This window comes from Ochlerotatus camptorhynchus, unplaced genomic scaffold, assembly GCF_037179485.1.
Source record: "Ochlerotatus camptorhynchus isolate MF236.1 unplaced genomic scaffold, CSIRO-AGI_Acam_v1.1 ptg000895l, whole genome shotgun sequence".
NCBI classification, from domain to species: Eukaryota; Metazoa; Arthropoda; class Insecta; order Diptera; family Culicidae; genus Ochlerotatus; species Ochlerotatus camptorhynchus.
In genome coordinates this window covers 25,655-49,390 of record NW_027041348.1, presented here as the reverse complement: position 1 = coordinate 49,390, position 23,736 = coordinate 25,655, and the positions used below count along the sequence as shown (strand labels likewise).

At 38.6% G+C, this 23,736-nt stretch overlaps 1 protein-coding gene across 1 annotated transcript in view; it reads left to right on the top strand.

Annotated features, from left to right (window-relative positions):
* Positions 1-23,419, top strand: part of LOC135715417 (glutamate decarboxylase-like) — a 50,174-nt gene extending 26,755 nt beyond the window's left edge. Inside the window, exons 3-5 of the mRNA XM_065238697.1 lie at positions 4,465-4,704; positions 22,699-23,267; positions 23,348-23,419. Coding sequence (XP_065094769.1) covers positions 4,465-4,704; positions 22,699-23,267; positions 23,348-23,419 — 881 coding nt within the window. The remainder of the gene's footprint in view (positions 1-4,464; positions 4,705-22,698; positions 23,268-23,347) is intronic.
* The last annotated feature ends 317 nt before the right edge of the window (positions 23,420-23,736 follow it).

Here is a 23,736-nt window from a genome sequence, read left to right as displayed (position 1 = left end):
TCGAGTCATGAACTATCGTAATGTTTCTGTCTTGTATTGCTAGAGCAACATTTTCGAAAAACTGGTGCATAACATTCTGTATAACGCCGTATCTTCATTAATCTCCATGTTGGTTGGTTTCATGAAACAACGCTCCACGATTACAAATCTGAAGTGTTACGTCAACACTCTGTCCCGCAAAGTCAATCCTGCAGTGGTTGTTTTCTACCTGACGGATAGAACTGGTTGTGTAGTAGTGAATGCGGCACAATCCCAACTTTTCAACATCACGTCCGGTGTACCTCACGGAAGCGTTCTCGGGCCGTTCAATACTTTGTGAACTTGATACGTGAACAACTTGTGTATCAGGATCTCTTCTTTTTCCGACGACTTAAAGATTTATCGTGTCCTCACTTCTTCAGAAGGATCTGAGCTGTGAAAAAAGTGCTATAATCAGGGCATACTAAAGGAAAGTTCAAGTTTGTGAAGGTATTACAGACAGTACTCCACGAAGCACTTAATGCTTCACCACGTCTCCAAAAGTTTTCCGTAAATCATTCAAAAAACATGAAGATTTGTGCCGAAGAGTTTGTTATGAGAGGTCGAGAAAATATGTGTGGTGTTGTTGATGTGTGTTATGTGTCAGTTGGCTTTTGTTCAAGTGAGAGTGTTTTCGAAGAAAATAGAAACCATGGTTTATCAGCTACATAGCAATGCTATGCTGTATTTTGTAACAGTATCTTGCATCCGACAAAAGTTTAGATGGAGAATATAATTTTTATATACAGAACAAAATTGCTAAGTTGATGGACAAATACTAATGCGGAAAGGAATTCCGCATTTCCTTTTCCCAAGTCCTTTTCCTCTCCTTCCCTTCCCTTCTTCTCTTTTCAGAAAGCGAGTAATGGCGCTATAACCATATGCCATATAGGGCTAGGACAAGAGTTAGTGCTCAGGTCCCAACCGCTAGAAGAAAATGGTAGCGAGCAAGGGCGCTATAACCTAGGCGAATACAGCATTCCCTCCGTATAGGTTACGTCCGCACACCGCTCTCCGTTGTCCTTCAACTGAGGTCGGCTGGATCGATTGAGGGATGGCAGTGGGTTGGCGGTGCCGTCCACGCTTGTACGGAGGGAGGACTGTACGCTCGAACACAAGGGGTAAATACCTGTGTTCCATCCCAGGAGATCGGACAACCAAGGAGTGTACATTAACTTTCTTAGCTCTGTCACTCCCAACGATTTATATAGCCCATTTTCAAATCCTGCATACGGAGCGGTTGGTACGGTATGTCCCCGCTCTTTGATTACCTGTGGATTAAATGTTAACCACTGCCTATACTTATTAAGTAGACATGGTAAACATTCACTTCCACAAAAATTAACTAAACGCTACACAGTAGGCCTGGCCGCTTTATTGTTTGTTTCACATCCTTGATGTGCAGCAGGCATTAATAATGACAAGAAAAATGATAGATGTATCATTTTCCAGGATTCTTTCAAGTACTGGCTGTGTATGTGTAGACTAGACTAGACTAGACTATCGTGTCCTCACTTCTTCAGAAGACTGCATGTCATTGCAAGAGGACATAAACGTTATGCTCTTTTGGTGTAGCGAGAATGGAATGCGCGTTAACATAGAACCAATTTCGCGCTATTAAATCTAACCAATTTTTTACTCTCCCGGGGTGATGAAACGAATTTAAGTATTACACACTTAATTTTGCACTTCTTGTGAAACACATCCATTTCATGTGTGAATCTTATGATTTGAACCATGCCTCAACACTTTTGGTTCGAATTATGAAACACTTGGAGTCTATGTGCCTCACATGGTGATATGAATAGCTACCATATTGTACTTTAACGATTCCAAAATTGAATCGACAGATATATAAACAATGCTGCCAGAAGGCAGAACATATACATGCCTTTTTTAATGGGTCTGATTTGGGAATTGATCCTGCAATGTTTGGGTGTGCTACTGCAGTTGTCTTCGTTCGATCTCACTGGGCCACGATTGTTCTCAGATATGAGGCAAGAACAAGCATTTCACATCTCATAGAAATTCAAAACACTTCAAATCCATCTGTTTTGAACAGTAGTGTGATTCGGTGTGCAATACACTTGAATTGATAGAGAAATATTATCAACATTTCGAAGTTTGAAACACTAGAAATCAACGTGTAGAACACATTGAACCATGCCGAAATACACTGTTTTGCATTCCAATGAGATGTGAAATGCTTGTTCTTGCCTCATAGTTATTTGATAATGACATGTGGAATTTTTTGAGTATATGACATATTGAACCATGGTGAAATGCAATTAAAATAAATGTGATTGTGCATATGAAATATCAAGTGTTTAAAGTGTTTTAGTGAACTATGTACGGGAAAACAAGATCGACGGAAAACAAATCAAGGAAACAATAATTTCACATAACTGTAATCCAAAAACTTTCACATTCATTTTCTAGATATATGTTTAAGGTATACTTTGGAGCAATAAGACATCTGAAAAAGCGCATGGGCTTCGTAAAACATTCCAAAAGATTTCGAGTCATAACTGTAGTGCGATGTGATGATAATGTAAGCCACATTTTTTTTTTTGAAATATATTAAATAACTTTTAAACATTTTGCATCAAAAATTTTTCCACTTTGCTTGAGCTTTCGCATAATATTGTTTTGCTGACAGCCGATGGCTGATTAGTGCTGATTACTACACTGAAAAGAAGCCATTACCGCAGCACCCAGATTCCAAGCGCTGTAGTTTTTCAATAAATAAAAAAGAAGTGTTGTTTTGTCAATTTGACAAAGATTAATCTTATATCAGATCGATGATAGTACAGCTAAGACTAGACTCAATGTACTTCATCATCATCGAAACTACATAAGTTTCGCTGATGTTGCGACAAAAGAAAAGAGTTCTTAATTTACTTTTGTCATTTTGAACCTATTTCGGACATTTTGTGTAATTAAGAACATTTCGAGGCTAAAGTCAAATTTTGTGGCATTCGTAGCTCTGAAAAATCACGAATTTACACTGCCACTAGTTATCACTACAAATGTCTTTTTCGGTTTACAAGACTATGCAGAGTAAATTAGCTTCTGCCAGCTCTGTATACACTCAGCAATAATTTATTTCACCACAATAAAATCCTATTCCTTGGGAGTCATTTTCAAACCTTAAAATCTTCAAATGAAGTAGAATACCTTTTGTTGAGTCAATGTGATATTGTCATGTCCTGCAAAAGGACAACTTAAGCTCTTTCCAAATCCTCAATTAGCAATTATTCTGCAACGACGTTGAAGCAGGCACCAACGCGAGAAAAGACTAAGTTCTGCCATGCGGAATAACACGACCTTTTTATCTTTCTTATACCTGCAACGAAAATTTTGAAAATTAAGGAGTTTGTGCGTTTGAAGAAAATTCTTTGAGATCGGTTAGTTTTGAGTTACGGCAACTGATTTCGACACACCGGATAGGGACACATTTAGGACCGCACCACTAGGTGGATCTATGAAGTGTGTTTCACCATTCTGCTACAGACTACTATTCTCCCCCTCCCCCTAAAATGTCATGGTGGAATCAATTTGGGCATCAGCTCTTCAGTTTTTGCCGGGCCCCGTCATTCGTTTCAGTGAACGGGAAAATACCTTCGCAGATAAGCGTATCTTGCACAGTGAAGGACCAAACCGGAGGGTTACACTTCCCCCTCGTTTTGACGTGTGTATAGATTTAATAAAATAGCTCATTCTTGAAGGGATCTCGATATTAAAAGCCACCCTCCGGCTTGTTGGAGTGCGCCATTTATTCTCCCATTTTCGGTAATAAACGCTAAATAACGCAGTGGGAATTCCAACGGGAAAGGGTGGGAGTTTAATTGTGACGAGTAAAATCATGGGGTCATTATTTAAACCTTCCCAAACAGTAATTTGCTGGGTAACAACAATTGATTAGTGCCGTTTGCTAATTTTTTTAAGTCAGGCGTCAGACGAACGCATATCTTCTTTTTCTACAATGCAAAATGTCTCTTGTACATTGAAAAACCATAAATCATGAGCACATACTTATCGTAATCCTATGCTGTATTGAAAGATGCTCCCTTGGGGAACGTTTTCTTCCGACTACAATACATAAACTATAAAAAGCATACATTGAAAAGATAACTGTGGTGATATTTACTCCCATGCTTCATACCGTAGATCTTAGCGTAATCCTAAAAAATGGGTTTGGAAAGATATAGTTGGTCATTTATAGTCATTTTTATCAATACCGTAGTTAAGTGATGAAAAATTAATGAAAACAAATCCAGTATAAGTACAAAACTCAAAAGAAGTCTGCACAATTTAGAGAAAATACGCATATCGGTTATCAATTATAGCAAGAGGAATTAAGCGGGCATTAATAATAATTTTCTATTTACACGTCATCTATGTTACTAACTTTTAACACATTTTCCAATCTGATTTAATTCACAGACATTATTCCCGTGATCCAATCATCGGATTCGGTGGAAACTCGAGAGTTTCTGCAGAAGATAACGGAGCTACTCATTGACTATGTCAACATCCAGAATGACCGCAAGGAGAAGATCCTTGATTTTCACCATCCAGAGGAAATGAAGATGCTTCTGAACTTGGATGTTCCGGAGCATGCTGTTACTCTACAACAGCTGGTGAAGGATTGCGCCACAACGCTGAAATACCAAGTGAAGACGGGTAAGTTTAATGCCTACCGATTTTCAACCTCCAATCTTCCCACAAGGTATCCCCATTCCACCCTTTTCGGAAAAAAATTACAACTCTTCACTAGAACTGAGTGGTGATGGTAATTGCAGTATGATGATCTCAAGGGCGACTAAAAATAAGGACAAGCACACGCAGGGCGGGAAAATCCTTCCTACACTGACAGGCCCTTGAATGGTTCCGAGAAGATGGATCAATCTCCCCTTTCAGTTTGACATCAGCGGAAACAAAACGGGAAGTTTCGCAGCCTCCCTTCTCTGGCCGTAACATTGTCAGCCAGAATGAAATGCTAGCTACGATACAGAGTAGCAGAGTGAGAGGGATTACAGTCAAAATAGCACAACAGACGTATATCCGGATCAGCTCGCACTTTTCGCCCCCCGATTGATGATAGCAGATGGTTCCAACGGAGAGCAGACCTTTCCGGATGGAGGGAAAGCATTTTGCTGCTGTCTGATTTTGATATTGCAAACATTCGTTCTGCCGATTGTTCTTTTCTCTCGTTGAAACGAGTGCTGTTTTGTCACGATTTCCATGTAGTCTTTATAAAGATGCTTCAGTCAGGAATATGCGTACTTTTTTTCTGTTAGTAATGGCACAACTTTAAGCTGTAACCATCTTCTTTTGTCAATACATCATCTTGTTTAAGCACTACTTATGATTATCACACGCGTGTCAGACACAGATTGCGAACCATGTTGAGTTATGAGGTGGAGCTTCGTATTGAAATTGCTGAATAATCAGGAACTAATTATGTAAAAGAAATGCTGAAAAATCGAAAAACACATCCGAGTTTCCCACCAATATCTATAATTATGGGTTTGAATAATATTGATCATAACCAGCAAATATTTGGATAAATCCGTCTCAAAATATTGTTTTTACTACATCAACGATACTGAAAAGTGTTATGCTGTGCTGATATGTTCAAGTGGTTTAATTTGACAAACTATGAGTATCGGTTTTACAGTCTTGCGAAAAATCCAGCTTTGATTAATGTGTGTTGCAGTTGTCCGCTATATCCAAGATTTAAAACAATAGTCTATCCAATAGTTCGGATACTTGTTGTAAGTTCAAAATCTTTAAAATGATTCAATTACTCAGAATGTGTTTGAATTATTTCAGAATCTCTAAAAAAATATGGAAGGTGCTGTTTGATAAATTGGTTGCTTTGTTGAAAGCCCTTAGGGACCAGGTAACCCAGTCAGTAAAAGCACGGTTATTCCAAGCTGGAGGTGGTGGGTTAGATTCTCGGTCTAGTCGAAATTTGTTCAATCAAAATCTGTAGAAAACTGACGAAATAGTAGTAGTATCACAGACAAACAGACGTAACTCTTTGAAAAAGTTATCCTTGAAAACATAGTATCTCAAAACATAGAACCTCAGTAACGACATCTCTCGGGCTTCTCGCGGAAAACAAGCTTGCTCGCTAACTCGCAAACAATATTGCATTAAAGTTCTATAGAATGTATAGAAACGTCAAAGTGATCCGATGCCAGCGCTGCAGCGAGTAGTTCGCGGAACTCATAATATTCAAATCAACCGTTAAATGCGTGCACGAAGACACACAATGAAGAGTTACGTCTGTTTGTCTGTGGTAGTATGTTGGCTAGACTGATGCAAAATTTGAAATTTCCGCTCCACAGTGCTCAAACGGTTCCAAATTGGGTCCTGATTAGCCTCCCAAAATTTGAACTCATTTAGTGAGAAACTGACTTGGCACAAACCATTTGAAGTTTATATGGGAATTACTATGAAGAAAGCATAATTTTGGTTCATATCTAATTCAAAATTCACCACTTAAATCTACTTTTAAAAATGATAGCTAAGCTGGTTGAAAATTTTCCCAGCTACAACTTTGTTCCAGATCACTTTTCGATCAAATGTAAGGAACAAAAGTTATTAATGATTCAAGTCACTGATGTCTTATGATTATGCTCAATCAACTGTTCAGCAGGCAACATTGGTGCTTATGACGCGTAGAATAGAGGACAAAAATCATGGCTACTATGTCACACTGCAGAATACAGTGTTGTCCACAATAGAATAGCAATAGACTTTGTTAACAATACAATATGTAAAAAGGCTAGAAGACAATGAACAAAAAATTTGTTTTTCCATAGTAATTTCCATATAAACTTCAAATGGTTTATGCCAAGTCAGTTTCTCACTAAATGAGTTTAAACTTTCGGAGGCTAATCAGGATCCGATTTGAAACCATTTGAACACTGTGGAGCGAAAATTTCAAATTTGCATCAGTCTAATGTTGGCCCTTTGCAACATTTTTGACGTCATGTACTAAAAATGTTTTCAAGATTCTATGGCTGTTTTAAAAAGTTTTAAAGATCCAAAAGAGAGGAAACAATGTTAGAGATACAAAAATCCGGGTTTTAAAAAATTTCATACAATCTTAAATTTAAAAAATTTAAGTTTGATTTGGAAATAATTTACAATCCTGGACCAGAATTGGTAACGGTCAGTTTGGTCAGTGACGTTTGACGAAAACCAAAAATAAATTGTTATGGTACAAAAATCATCTTTTCCATACTTCTTTCGTCAGTGACCAAGAGAATCCGACAGTAATCACTAAAAAATAACCTATCGCATCGTTTCCTTCACTTCTCGTTTCTCAATCATGCATGGACAACAAAAATAGCAAAAACCGTTTATTTTCCTTTAGCAGTTCAATTTTCCTAAGAATTGAAAGACCAGTGGTGAAAACACAGGTTTGATAATCACAACAGTCGTGGTTCGAATCCGGTTTGTACCCATTTTTAGTTTTTATTGCTTCCATGATCATTATTTTTTATCATGCAACTTTTAATCATCTCCGAGTAACCGACTGATCTAAGAGAGAGAGCACTTATCTAAGAGGAAGGGAGACAACTGGCTTCTTACTCTTTTATCTCTATCTCTATCTCTATCTATATCTATTGCTATCTCTATCTTACTCACTGCAAATCGGCCAGTCACGAGCTGGTTCGTGTTTGACAGAAAAGTGGTTCGTTTTCGCCCCCGTATTGTCTTCTCTTCCTCTTAAGTATTGATATAGTTTTTTGCATGACGTAAATGAAAGATGACTGTGGTCATACGGAAATTGTTATGCAGTGTTTGGAGTGCGACGAACCCTAATATAAACAAATACCATAAATGAACGATAACCCACATTGTCGAACTTTTCCACAAATGGTTTGGATGATACCCCAAACATGTTGTTAAGGAAAATAACAATACCAATTTTATTAGGAGTGATGGTAATACAATATTTATCATCACTGACTTTGCTCTCTCCACATTGATGCAAGACAGCCCTGTCCTGGTCTATAGAAATGTATCTAAATTCTTGGAATTGAAATAATTTTCAAAGAACTCATAGTTAATCGATAAATGGATGATGCTTTTTATATATTTTTTTTTGTTTTAAACCAATTGTGAAATTCATGAAAAAAAAACAATTAAAAGAATATATGTATATGAAGAGTTTTAAGATTTTTTTTTTTTAGATTTACAGATACAGAAAAGATCTTGTTTTGAAAAATAAATAAGACTACGAGTCTTCTGATTATTCTTATATTTTCATACTAGAGTTTATACTTGTATGATTCAAGATTCAAAACTTAAAGAAATATTCAAAATACCGGAGGATTTAACACACTAAAATAATTTAAATCAATTATCGGAGACATCGAAACATGATATGATTGTTGCAATTAAATTTTCTTTCAAGATATTGGTTTCCAACAAAAACTCGATACTATACACTAATAAAAATTCAATACTAATTTGCATGTGTCCCACACATGAATTTTCGCAATGTGATAAACAAATGATATATATGTGTCAGACACATAGTTCTTATGTGCACACATAAAATTCATGTGTAACCACACATACTATTCATTTGACTCATAAATTACATGTGTACTTCTGAGTGGATTCTGTTAATGTGTGGACACATGAAAATCATGTAGAAGTTTACATGGAAATTCACCAGTAAAAATATGTCAAATTTTATGAGTGTAGGACATTACATTTTTGAAGATCTGAAATTTAAAACATGTTGCGATATTCTGAACCAAGTAACAATTTAATAATATTTTATAATCAAACAAATGGCTCCATTGGGAAAAATCACGCAACATCGTGTAGGCCACAAACCTTCGCACAAATGGTACTTAAGTGTACCTTTTTCGCAATTGACTCTCGCCGTAATATCTTACGGATACTTACACCGAGGCAAAAGAACGTAAGAATTCCATAAGAACTACTTATAAATTTTAGCTACCAGAAATCGATATGAATTTCATAGATTTGCCTTATGAAAAATAATGTCGACAAAAAAATTATTAAACGAAGCAGACTGGAACCGAAACCATGGACGTTGAGATTACGGGTTCTGTGTCAGAACCACTCGTCTGTCAACGGTTGGGAAAATGGAATGGCTACAGGCGTATAAGAGCTACCTTAAGTTAGACAAAAATCTTTCATAAGTCGCGAAATTCATATGTAACTTTCATGACCTTTCATGCCTCAGTGTAGTACGGCCCTCATGATCGTGTTATGGAGGACGCGTATGCACACGACAACACATCAAAATCTAATCGGCTAAGGGCCAAACCTACATGTTCGATTGCGATCGCATCACACGTACCCAACCTTACAATAACAATGAAAATAAACTTATAAGAACATTTTCAACTGAAACGTACCCACCAAATCAATACATCACAATCAGTGCGCAAAACACTCAGGTTCAATGAGTCATTTTCATATGAATATAAACAGCCATCTACCTCATCATTCACTGCCTCGTGAGCGTCTGAATGATTGGAAAGTAAACGAGTCACTGACAGCAGAGCACTCAGTCAGCACGTTTACTCTTCCGTGATGGTATCCAATTCTTGTTTTGAATGACTACAGCGTACATTTTCTATGGAAATATGCCTCAATTACATGCTGTGCGAGCGAAGGCAAGCGGTATGAGTCACCTGTTTGTGAGTGACTGAATGTTTTCTTGGCTCTTTTATTGCCTCGTCCTTTACGGTCTGGATAGAGCAATGAATTGAGTAGATCAGTGCTTTCAGACCTAATTTTACGCTCTGATCACAATCACATACTGTCCGGAACCTAGGCGGGTAATAGAAAGGTGACACAGTAGGAAGAAGTGTTAGTTTGTTTACTAAAATAAACTATGCCCATTTTGTTATGGCAAGTTTTACTATAAGAAATGCTCCTCGTGTTTATGAACGAAATTCACATCAAAGGTTGATTAATTGCGTAGGAAATCAGTTTGGCACGGTATTTGTGACCAGCATACACCTTCCGGTCGTATGAAGTAGGTCAAAAACTGTCCAAATCCGCCCATATTTTTTGTTTGTTTTGAATTTCTGTATGGCAAAATAGTGAACTCGTGAACATTAACGGCAAAGAACTTACCAACACTGGGAGACCGTGAGCTCCTGCCCACCTGTGATATTCACGCCTAGGTCCGGGACTGCATTGCCGAAGCTTCCACGTATATTCAAGCTGAACATTGCATTAGGTCCTAAGTAACATTGATCGATTCTCTTCGTTAACTTTCTCTTTCGTTAATTACTTGAACACATAACCGTTTCTTGTTGTGTTTGTCGTATTAGATGCGAGATAAAAACTTCTTTTATCGATCTGTGTACTGAAAATACCTGGGAATGTCTTTACATGAAGAGAATCTGTCAATGTTACTTAGGACCTAATGATATGTTCAGCTTGTATTTTCCTCTAACCAAACCTAAAATTGCACGATATGGGAAGAAGGGACATAGTGAACAGGTGGGGCATGGTGAGCTTCCTGTGCTTAAACCTTGGATTTATTATGGTTCGACACAAATCTCGATGAACATTTCAAAAGGTCCTATCTGCTTTGATCGATTCTCTTCATCGACTTTCTTGTTGGATAACCACTGCTATGCAAATAGATTTTGTGCTATTTTTACCACATAGGTTCACATCTAGCGTCCTCAACGTTAAATACAACAAGGAAAACTTTTGCAACTGAGTTATTAACGAAAGAGATTGTCGATGAAGAGAATCGATCAATGCAGATAGGACTTTTTGAAATGTTTATCTAGAAGTGAATTGGTCATGAATCATTGCAATCGAGATATTGAACCTACTACCAATTAATTTGTTTCGAATAATTAGAGGTTTATGACTAGAGGGCGGGATGCTTTATAAACTTATGACTACCCAAGTAACAATTTCCAGTTGAAGAAACGCTTTCGTTTTGATTTTGTTCAGCTGCATGTTGAATAATAATTGCACGATGTGTTCACCACAACTTTTATAAAACCCTTGTTTACACTGGTTTGGAGAGCCTATACAACTGCAACACAAAGGTGTTGTCTAACGTATTCAGTACAACGTTTACCCAAAATCAATTTCTTGTTGAAGAAACGCTTCCATTGTGATTTTATTCAACTGCATGCTGAATAATAATTGTAAAATTTGTTTATTACAACTTCTGTAAAACTCTTGTTCATACTGGTTTGGAGAACCTGTTCAACTACAGCATTATATGTATACGCGGTATAGGAGTAGAAGCAACTTTTATACAACGTTTATAGATACATATTTAAAGTCAAGCTTTATTGTTTTGGTGAAAGCTCTTATACAACGTTTGTAGACACTTCCTGACAGCTGCTTTGAAATTTAGTAGAGAGGAAACCTGAGAGGCGTTTGTTACACTCTTTTATGACTCCTAAATATTAATTGAACAGCAAGCGGTGAAAAGCGTTTATAACACTTTTCAATGACTCCTTAACAACCGGATAGAAGCAACTTTTATACAACGTTTATAGATACATATTTAAACTCAAGCTTTATTGTTTTGGTGAAAGCTCTAATACAACGTTTGTAGACACCTCCTAACAGCTGCTTCGAAATGTATTAGAGATTGATCCTGAGAGGCGTTTGTTACACTCTTTTATGACTCCTAAATAATCACTATACAGCATGTTGTGAAAAGCGTTTATAGCACTTTTTAATGAATCCTTAATAACCGTTGTGTAAGTACTCACAATATTCACAGATTAAAATTAGTTTAACAATTGTCGTGGTACGCCAAAATAATTGCTTGTACAGTTTTTATTAATTTAATTTATTTGTGCACATTGAAAAAATATGTAATTATGCCATAATTCACATTCTGTGATCATGGAGGAAGTAGTAACAAGCATCTGTTTAATCTTTGATTGATATTCTTTCAATTAATCTCTCTAATCATTAATTGAGAGAATTTATCTAGAAATGTTATCGTTGATTATATGATATATGTCTTCAATTAACGTTTGCATTTATTAATAACACCTGCTGCTAATGCTGCATTTTGCTGCATAAAATGCTGCTTTTCAAGCCACAGGTACAGATGGCCAAACCAGATATTTCTTTGCGAACTTTGACAGTTTCATGTGCTTTAAAACATCTGCTACCTTTCCCCTTCCTTTTGCCGTATAAAACTCCTGTCCCGGAAGCTGCTTGTAGTCGGCTTTGACGTAGGTTTCGTCGTCCATTACCACGCAGTCAAACTTCGTCAGCATCGTCGTGTACAGCCTCCGGGATCGCGCTTTGGCCGTCGTATTTTGTTTATCATCGCGATTTGGAGTCACTACCTTCTTGTAAGTCGATAGTCGTTTTTTGGCTCGATGCACGGTTGTAGACGATACACCCAGCTTATTTGCGGCATCTCGGAGAGAGAGGTTAGGGTTTCGCTTGAAACTACCGGCAACTCTCTTTGTCGTCTCAGCGGCTTCCGGTTTTCGATTTCCCCCCGATCCAGACTTCCTGGCTGTCGACAAACGTTCCCCAAACACTTTATTTACATTTGTAACGGTTGATTTGGCAACTTTTAGCGATTTTGCCAACTTTGCGTACGAGTAGCTCGGATTTTCGCGATGTGCGAGCAAAATTTTGATACGCTGCTCTTCTTGCTTGGACGGCATTTTGACAACTGAAAAGTGAATTCCAAAATCAAAATAGGAGCAACATTCTACACACACACACCTTCAAAATGAGGGGTGTTCAGGTTTTTTAAATGCAAAATTGAAAGAAATACGTCAAGTTGATATTGACCAAATTTTGACCGTATCACCCTTTATATATAAATTTACCTCTATTCCCCGAGGGTTTCTCGAAGCAAGATTCGAACTCATGATCCCGGATTGCCAGCCGCTTCTGTTTCCATCTGCTCTATTCTTGAATACATATTTTGATCATATGAGAGAAGTATATGAAGCTCATCTTGAGTGACTTTTCTTGCAGTCGAATAATCATTGCCTTATAGTCATATAAACGTGCCTATCACTTGTGCTATTTTTAGCAACAAAATTGTGGTCGAACGTAAACAATCATTTAAGAGTGCTCCAAGCAGCTTTTGAAGCTTTTAACCAAATGGCAATACAACTACATTCTTGTACAACTCTGGAAGCTATTATTCAATGTTTGATCAACTGAGGTGTTTTATAAGAGGTCCCAATGGTTTGTTTTGATGCGTTTATTCCACGTTCTATATAGCTCTTGTCAATCAGTTTAACTAAGGTGCTATAAAAGTTATCGTAGGTCTTATAAAGCATATAGTTTAACCGAACGTAAACAATCATTTAAGAGTGCTCCAACAGCTTTTAAATCTTTTCATCAAATAGCAATACAACTACATTCTTGTTCAACTCTGGAAGCTATTATTCAACGTTTGATCAACTCAGGTGTTTTATAAGAGCTCTCAATTGTTTGTTGGGTAGTATCATGGTAAGTTCAACATGGCTCATCCAGAAAAAAAAACCCGGGGCTTATTCTAATAATAATTCTTACGACGAAGGGTCGACTGACTACCGAAATAGTTAGAATCCCTAAAGAAAAAAAGAGGGAAAACCCAATCCAAATCAGTCCCTCAGGTTTAGTAAAACATATGTTCTAGGAAGTGAACATTGTAACACATCCTTGAGACCATAGTTTTGGAAAAAAAAAATTGGATCCCATATTTTTTTAAGAAGACCTGATTTTCGAAATCTTAGCTTTAAGGGCAGTTGTTTTCTATTTCATCAGCTCTCGCCAGATTATTCGATAATGTTAGACTTTATATTGTTTGTGGTCTTTTTCATAACCTCACTTCTACTGCACGAACGTGACAACAATAACACACAATCAATCATATAATCACAATAAACAAAAACATTAATCTCTGCAACACTTTTCAAAGCCTGAAGCAGCTATCAGGACGAGTGCTCTTGATTGCCCTGCAGGAGGGAAGCACCATTCACCGCCGTTTGGCGTCAGGAATAATAGTATTAGAGGTAATAAAATGCAGCCCCTAGGCAAACACTGTTCCCCTCCGCATGCCTTGAAAGTGGAAATTTACATTGAAATTTAATCCTAATTCATAATACATTAGCATTTCGCACTGGCTGACACTGACGTTGTCCGCCACGCATCGGTGGACCGGAATTCGAACCTGCTCCTAGCAGAAGCAACTTCCTTCTACAGAAGCGGAGATTGCTTCATTGCCGTTACAGAGGGATGCAGCGCGTGGGGGTTTGAAAGAATAAGTGTGCTTGATTAAATTCATCAGGGGAAGGAAATGTTGGTTTTGCTTCTATTTATTGCCACTTATTGATCTAATCTCGGTCACGTGTCCGCCTGACTTCTGATGTGCAACTTTCTATGCTGTGTGGGTGGAAAACAATTTCGAACACAGATTCTTCCAGTCAGATCTTATACAGCGAAGACAGGATGTGACTTTTATGGGTAGATAAGGAAAAAATTGTAGAGGAGTGTCGAGTTTCTAAAATATTTCTGTCTCCTCGATCCTCAAAAAAAAAAAAAAAATTGCCTTCATGGTGTGTTTGATGTATTTATCTGTGCATAATGATAGTGATGATTGTCTCTCCCGTTTAGAGGGAAGCCAGCAGATAAGAATTGTAATTTCCGATACTATTTTCTGGTTTACTGAGCAGAAGTAATGTGCTTTGATGTGTTTTTTGGTTTAGGGTTGTTTGAGAAACCGTTTAGTAGTGAAGTGAAATAACAGGAGATCCAAATCTTTGTTGGAGTTTCGTGTTGGCTGCTTTAGAAGCATGAGCAAGATTGACCACCCGTCATATCTTTGATAGATAAAAGATATTGAACATTTCAACTGAAAATGCTCGAAAGTTAATTCTCACTCTTGGAGTTCATTTCTTCATCAAACGATGGATATTTCTTTTACAGATTAAAGCTAACTACATTTCATACTAACTACGTTTTTATTTTTCTTATTTTAATCTTTTGTACATTCTATCTATTGTCTATGTGATATTTAGACCCTTTATTTGATTTTTTGTCCATTAATGGTCGTCATTTAAATTTCATTCCATGTTTTGTCCATTTGACCATTTGTTCCTTCGTCATTTGTTCATTCAACCTTTTGTACTTCGACCTTTCATCATAGATTCAAAAGTTATTTTTCTAAAGAACATCATTTTTGATAATAATCATAAAAATCCTGCTTTCACTGCAAACAAGAAAAAACATGTTGTTAGATAATATTATTTCTTATAAAATTGCACATCTTCCAATATTTGATCGACTTGTAGATAATTAAGTTAAGTTTTGTAAAAGGGCACAACTTTTAAAAAAAATAATTAACAAATAGTTATTACTCAAAAAATGGAACGAACAAAGATTTGGTCAAAGAGTAAGTTTTAGAAAGTTGACTGAAATTTCATTAAAAATCTTCAAAGAATATATAAATGTTGTTCCATGGCAAACATTTAAATACTGTGGACTCAAACCTGACATTTAGAGTGAGAGTCAAGGATGCTAACAAATGCCAACCAGCGGCGCCGGTGGTGTAGTGGTAAGCGTGATTACCTCTTACCTCAGCAGGCCTGGGTTCAATCCCAGTCGGCGCCGCTGGGATGTTCTGAGGCATAACATTTCTGATCACGTTTTCCTTCGGAAGGGAAGTAAAGCGGTTGGTCCCCGGTTCATGAGTTGATGGGTCGATAGGTAGGGTCCAGGTGTGGGAACTGCCTTCCTGGCGTCAGTAGCATTGGTGCTCAGCACGGAAAAGAAGATCGACGGAAAACAAACCAAAGGAAAAAAAAAACAAATGCCAACCACTACGCCGAGCCTGTCCCCAAATGTCGTCATATTTCTTTTTCTACGAATTCTGCTCATAACTCATTTACATTATTGAGATGCTGCTGACATCCCTGATTGCACCCGATTCCTGCGGTTATCGATTAACAACCCTGTTAAAAAGTGTTTATAGCATCTAAACGATTAAAGTACCTGCATGTTTATTTTATGGAATACAAATATGCCAAGTAAAATACTCATGTACATATGGCATATTTTAAATATAGCCAAATAAGAAGTGATAATACTTCATGCATTGCTCGGGCAACCTTGCTCTCCGACTTTTGCGCAAAATATTTCGATTAAGTTAAACTGTGATAAGCTGCAACTTGGCTGAAGACCACTTTTCGATTAAATGTAAGGAACAAAACTTATTAATGATTCAAGTCGCTAGTGTCTAATGATAATACTCAATCGAGCTGTTGATTGGTGTCTTTGAGCAGGCATCATTGGTGTTTTTGGCTCATGGAATTAATTGGCTGACTAAAAGTAAATTGGTACGCACAAAAAGACCTGTAATTCATGATTCAATAAGTTTAAAAAGTCCATTAATGGTTGCTTTACAGTACTTACAGCGAACCTTCCTCTTGGTGGAGCCCATCAGTGGTCGCACAGTGGAAACGGACACGGAATCAGCGCATTTCTTCTATTTTGCCCGCATTTGCTGGATGTTCTTGACTGCCCCGCCGCTGCGTCGAAGTCGCTGCTTTGAAATTGCCCAGTATTTTTCGGTTGGTCCAAATTCCGGGCAATTCGGAGGATTCATTAGCTTGGGGACAAAATCGATCTTGTTGGCAGCATACCACTCCAGAACCACCTTGGAGTAGTGGCAGCTGGCCAAATTGGGCCAAAAGATGACTTTGCCCCTATGCTTGCGGATGAACGGCAATACACGCTTTTTCAAGCATTCTTAGATGTAAACTTGGGATGTTATCGTCGAGGATGTAACGAATGGTTCCGTTTTCAGGTCGCAACTGCAAATCGCTTGCCAAATTATGGCCTTCTTCGCGAACTTGTCGGTAAACACAAACTTGAATCTTCCCGGCAAATCCCCACGTCCAGTCGCGATGTAAAACTTTTGACCGGGAAGCTGCTTAAAATCGAGTTTGACGTATGTTTCGTCATTGATCAAAGTGCAGCCCTTGTGTTTCGTCAAAACATGGTTGTACAAGAGCCTTGCACGCTTTTTGGCCACGGAATTCTGCTTCATGTGCCGGTTCGGATGTTTACTGGCTTTGCACGACTTGTATCCTTCCCTGGAAAGGATTTTCCACACCGTTTGAAAGTTAGCGTTGTACCTTCTGGCCATATCTCGGATCGAAAGACCGGATTGGCTTTAACGCACCTCAACACTGTACAGTCCTCTTCGGGGGGTTTTAATTCGCCGACCAAATCCGCAGTACGTCCACTCATCACGACTATTTGTATATCAATCTCCCTCACTGATGCTCAGTTTCTAATACTCACTAGTCTGGTACTTGGTAAGGCAACATTAACACATTCATACTTATTAGGGTTGTATCCAGGGGTTCATATCGTACATCATAACTCTATTTAAGTGTATCAGACAAATTGGACAGATCATAACTTTTATTATCCAAGTAATCATTACAAAGTAATAACAAATCAATCTACGGACTGTAATGTCTGGGTGTTCTCTTGATCCTTATGGGCTGCTCTGATCCTATTGCGTGATGCTCTCTTGACATACGTTTGGCTCCTGCAATCTGAGAAGACAAGTCAGGTGTCAGTATTTGATCGGTATCTTTTGATGAATCCTGGGGTCTTGTAGATGAATCCGTAGATGTATTTCTTTGAATCGGTCACTTTCTTAGGTGTTCGACTGGTCGACGATATTTCACATCCTCCTCGTTTAGAAGCAATAGTGTCGCTTCCTGCCTTTTTAATCACTTTGAAACGCTCAGGTTGAAAATTAGGTTCTAGTTTTCAACTCTCATAATTTCTGATCATCACCGAGTCTCCGACGGTAATATCGGACTGTTTCGCGTGTCTCCGTTTGTCCGCGTATATTTTACCAGCCATCTTTTTTATTGCATCGTTCTCTCGAATTCCTTCATAACGCAAATCCGCCTCAGTACTAAGGCTAGGCAGCAGGTCTTTTACCGGTCTCCCCATTAGAAGCTCCAGTGGAGCCTTTTCAGTGACGGAATGTGGAGTAGTATTGTAGATGTATACATACTCAGAAAGTGCCATACGCCAGTCGCTGTTCGTCACTTATGCAATACGCAGAGATCTCAGAGTTCCTTGGTTTTGTCTTTCCACCAGGCCATTCATCTGAGGCCAGTATGGAATCGTCCTTACCAATCGAAGTTACCTGTCTCACTCGCGAACAACTTATTACAAAACTAGCTTCTACATACCATCAAGTTATCCGTATCTCATCCGGTCTACTACCATCCACACCTGCAATTGCAGCTTGCGTCGAAAGTGGAGTACATACTACCATTCAAACTTTTAGTTACTCAGGCCATCTGCAACCGACCAATTAGCTTCGAGGAGAAGACAGCTGGCTCAGATGAAAGAGTTTTCCTCCTTACCTAGGCTAAACAGCTCCTCTAAGCCATCGCCAATCTGGAGCTCCCCCCGGTGTCTAGCATACATTAGTATGGAGCCAGAGATTGAAACCAGCCCGGGCCCATTATCGACTTGGCGATAAAGAAGAAGTTCAAGGCACGATTGTGAGATCTGTCGTGGAACTCCAGAGAACCAGATACTGCAACCACACTATCCGTTACTCCGACGGATCGGTTTCCCGTGAAAGGGTTGGCATCGGCATCACGGGCCCCCAAATGTCCGTACTTCATCGACTTCCAGACCATATTCTCGGCAGAAGCGGTCTCAGCTTTTATTGCTGCTACCACACCCTCAAACAAGCCGATTGCCGTATTTACGGACTCCGCAAGTGTAGTTTTAGCCCTCAACTCAGACTCTATCAAGCACTCATGGATCCAAGCCATTCAGCGGTATGCCCCCAGAAACACTACGTTTGTATGGATTCCGGGTCACTGCGGCATTCGTGGTATTACAGAGGCGGATCATATAGCGGCTTCTGGAAGACAAACCCAACTGTTTACCAAGGAGGTTCCAGCGGGGGACCTGAAAAAATGGGTTGCCAACAAAATCTGGGACTTATGGTCACATACATGGTCCCAATCAACAAGCATTTTCCACAGAAAGGTGAAGGCTGATACACGAAGATGGGAAGACCTTTCTGACCACCGAACTCAGGTTTTACTGGCAAGACTCAGAACAGGCCATATCAGAGTCTCGCATAACTTTTCAGGGGGGTTTTGAGCACTCGACAAACTGTTGTTTTCGACACCTTTAGCACTTTAGCCAGCTTGGCACCGGACCACTCTGGATTTTCCAGGTATTTGTGCACAATATTTTCGAGTTCCATTTGGCGTTATTTCTGAACGCGATCGCCTACTTTGATCAATCTTGCACCAGTTGTTCTCTTTAGAAGTATAAACAAACCACTGTTAAACATTTTCGATTCCCAACACTAGAGGCGTGCTAGCGGCGTGCGAAAGGGTTTACCAATTTACTTTTAGTCAGTCTTTAACACCAAAAAACTGCACAATGCCGTGTCTCTCATCAAACAGCTACTTAATCATGCTTTATATTATAAGCTTTATAATTAACATATTATTACGTCCGTACTGAGCACCAATGCTACCGACGCCACGGAGGCAGCTTCCACACCTAGACCCTACCTATCGACCCATCAACTCATGAACCGGGGATCAACGGCTTTACTTCCCTTCGTGATCTTTAATAATGCATAACTATTTCTCGAATCTTTTTTAAAGGGACGTATCAGCTTTTGTAAACAATGCATTTGATCGTCGATTTGGCATAACTGGTAGCACGCACACGCTTACTAACACCACTAGCAGGTAGGGGAAAATTTCCCCTATCTGATTGTAGTGTTAGCATGCGTGGGCAAGCTACCAGTTACGCCAAATCGACGATCAAATGCATTGTTTGCAAAAGCTGATACTTCCCTTTGAAAAAATTATCGAGTTTTATTTCTACGTTTGGCTGAAAAACAATCATCCGCAAAGCTGTAGCTGTGAAAATGTTCGATAAGAATAGCTATAGAACTTTTTATCAGAGTAATATGGAAAAAGACTAGAAGACAATGTACAAAAAGTTCAGTTTTACCATAGTAATTTCCATATAAACTTCAAATGGTTTGTGCCAAGCCAGTTTCTTACCAAACATGTTCAAATTTTGGGAGGCTAATCAGGACCTAATTGAGCACTGTGAAACGAAAATATCAAATTTAGCATCACTCTAATGCTCATTGTATGTCGATTGTTTAGCGTAAGTCCAGGCAAGTAGAAAAAACTGACCAGCACTTAAATTCAACTAAATTAAATAGTATTTGTAGGGCAGATGAACCAGTTATGGGTATACGTTCCAATTATGGTGTGTTTGACTATAAAAATATCTTTGTAGAGTATTTATATTTTTTTAATCACCTGGCAAAGCTATGACAAAAAAAAAATAATTTAAATGATGCTACACTTAAAACTCCACAAATGTCCATAATCAAAGCAACAGATAGATACCTAAGTGGTGTATTCAGCAAAATTGTATCTAACAATATTTTCTACAACTTTGTTGAATACATCAATTCATGATTTGCCCTGATGAATGCGGACGTCTTAGTGGAAGACCTGTATTAAAAGAGAGAGAAGGATTAGTAATTTACATTTAATTCCACTACCTTATTTGCTTATCCTGGACAGATACGCGTATTTCGTCTACAATTTGCAGTTCTTCAGTGTCTTATACTAATACTCGACTGAAGGAAAACATCGCATTGTACCGGTTTATCGGTAAGCTGCGATGTTTTTCTTCAGTCGAGTATTAGTACAAAACACTGAAGAAGTCTGCACATTGTAGACGAAATACGCGTATCTGGCAAGGATAAGCAAATAAGACAGTGGAATTGAATGGAAATTACTAATCCTTCTCTCTCTCTTTTTATAATCATGATTTGCGTTTGTAAGAAAAAAATATGTTTCTCACTTTTAAGGAGAAATATCACAAAACCGCTTACGTTATAAGATGGAGATTATTTGACTGGCTATGAATTTGATGTAGAGCAAGGTTGGTAATGAAATTATCGTTGTTAAGGGGAAGTTTAACGGCCCGAAAATAAAAAATATTTTTGGTACGTTTTTATTTTTCCAAAAATATTGGGAAAAATTATCAAAAATCCAATAAAATCCGTTTATTCCTTAGATTTTTGTCGAAAATTAAATGAAATTTTTTTTTCTATCTCATCATGAAAAAGTTGGACCCTCAACAAAACCAAACAATCGATGTTTTGTGGTTTTTTGAGTTCAACTTTACGCCATAATGACTTATAAAAACTGTTTTTGCATGTGAAATTTCTTTGAAAAATTAGAAAAAATGTGATTTTTTTAGATTTTTGATAGCGGTGAACTCCCCCTTAACGTCAGCGTTAACGTCTTCAATGAAAATTCCCATTGAAGACGTTAACTGCGTTAACGTCATTAACAACCCTGCTCTAGAGACACTATGGTTCAAAAATCAACTTTTCGTGGAGCAATTTCAATAACGTTTTTAACATTAACGTTTTTTTTTCAATAATGTTTTTACTTTGTTACATAGCTAAAATAACAAAACATGATGGGATTAATTTCTCTCCATCTTGTTTACCTTTGCCAACTATCCTCCTCTTATCAAAATTGTTTTCAGCTGGCTGCTTCGATAGAGATTGACTGACTTAATAGGGTTACCTTGTCAACAAAAAGATTCGTTTGCCGTCGATAATATTATGTATATCCCCTGAGATCACGTGTGTTTGGTTATATTTCCATTTCAATAGAATTCGATTCGACCCAAAGTTTGGCTTCTATCTCGTGGTTCAGTGATAGCAAATCATCAACCACATCCGGCTATTGAGCAATCCTCCAGCAGCTCTATTCTACCGGCACGGAGGCAACATAAATCTGCAGGCCGTTGTAATTGAATAAAAATTTGCTCATTCTTTCGTCGGGAATCCTCTGAAACGATGGATGATAGATGCAAGAAGCGGGGTGGTGTTATAATGTCAACATGAGGGTGGAAAGATTCGCCCTTTATCTGTGATTTTCTGATTGTCAAGTGAATGGGGGATGTTTGCTCACACACTTTTCCTGTCTAATGCAATCTGTTAGGTAGGGTTAAAACACTCGTCCAAGTTTTAATCCCTTGTTCAAATAGAATCTCTGGATGGAGTGAATTTATTAGCGATTTCTGGGATTGAAGGCATATGCTCGATGAAGATTGAGTGTTGATTGGATTTGCATAAGTCTAACCAGTGGTGCTATAGGAGCTGCATATTGTTGTCTCATTTCCAACCGAAATCACATTGCATTCCTGTGCGGATGTTTGTTGTTTGGAATCAAAATCCCTCATTCAGTAACTGCCAGTGCCACAACTTGGTGGATTATTACGCTACATTTCGTCCAATAAATGATCACAAGCTCCCAGTGCAGCTCACGTCAAGAGCCATCAGGAAAATCCTTCGGTATCCCCAATCTCGTTCAAACGAGACGGAAAATTGCGATAGATTTTCCTCTACCATAAGCGACTTGTGTTGTGTGCCTGTCTATAAAGTGTATAGAGTAGGGACTAAACCAGAGGATTTTCTCCAATAATTAATGATCAAGATTACGTTCAGTTATCTCGGATAGGGTGCATTTCGAAAACCCCTAGCAATCCCTGTACTATGATGGATCGATAGTCTAACAAAGCTGCTTTATCTATTTTTTCTAGGTCATCCCCGCTTCTTCAACCAACTCTCCAGCGGTCTGGACGTAGTTTCAATGGCGGGAGAATGGCTTACCGCGACCGCCAATACCAACATGTTCACGTATGAAATTGCACCGGTGTTTATTCTGATGGAAAACGTGGTGTTATCGAAAATGCGCGAAATCATCGGATGGAAGGGTGGTGATTCGATTCTTGCCCCCGGAGGTTCAATTTCCAATCTGTACGCTTTCCTGGCCGCTCGGCATAAGATGTTCCCAGGCTACAAAGACCAAGGAGCCCGTGCCTTACCCGGTGAGCTGGTGATGTTCACCTCGGATCAGTGCCACTATTCGGTAAAATCATGTGCCGCCGTTGGTGGACTTGGAACGGATAACTGTGTCATGGTTCCATCGGATGAATATGGAAAAATCATCCCATCAGAACTGGAGCGTCTAATTTTGGAACGAAAAGCACGTGGACAGATTCCATTCTTCGTCAATGCCACAGCAGGAACCACGGTACTGGGATCGTTTGACTCGTTGAATGCGATTGCCGACATCTGCGAAAAATACAACTGCTGGTTCCACGTCGATGTAAGTTGAAAATTGCACTTCCGTTCGAAAAAAGGTTGATTGATTTTCTCCCCTATTTTGTTCCTCTTTTTCTTCCATAGGCCGCATGGGGTGGAGGCTTATTGTTTTCCAAGAAGTATCGCCATCCAAGATTCTCCGGAGTTGAACGGTGAGTTTATTCATTGTGATGATTATTCTCTTGAAAAATATAAAACCGTCATACAGCCTTTCTACTGATGGGTAAAAAATACTTTCAATCTCAACCCGGGCAGCACGCTTCACAGCAGCAAAACAATCACAAGCCAGAATTTCTCAGCTGTTCATTTAGCCTTTGGGTGTAGGACTTTAATCATTCATCTTTTGTCACTCCCCTATGACAGAAAAGAGGAAGGAACGAATTGATTGCAGCTTTGAAGGGTGTAGGAGTCAAATTTTCCCAGCACAGATTAGAAAACGATTTTTCTTCAGCTCGTCAAAGTTGAAGCTGGGT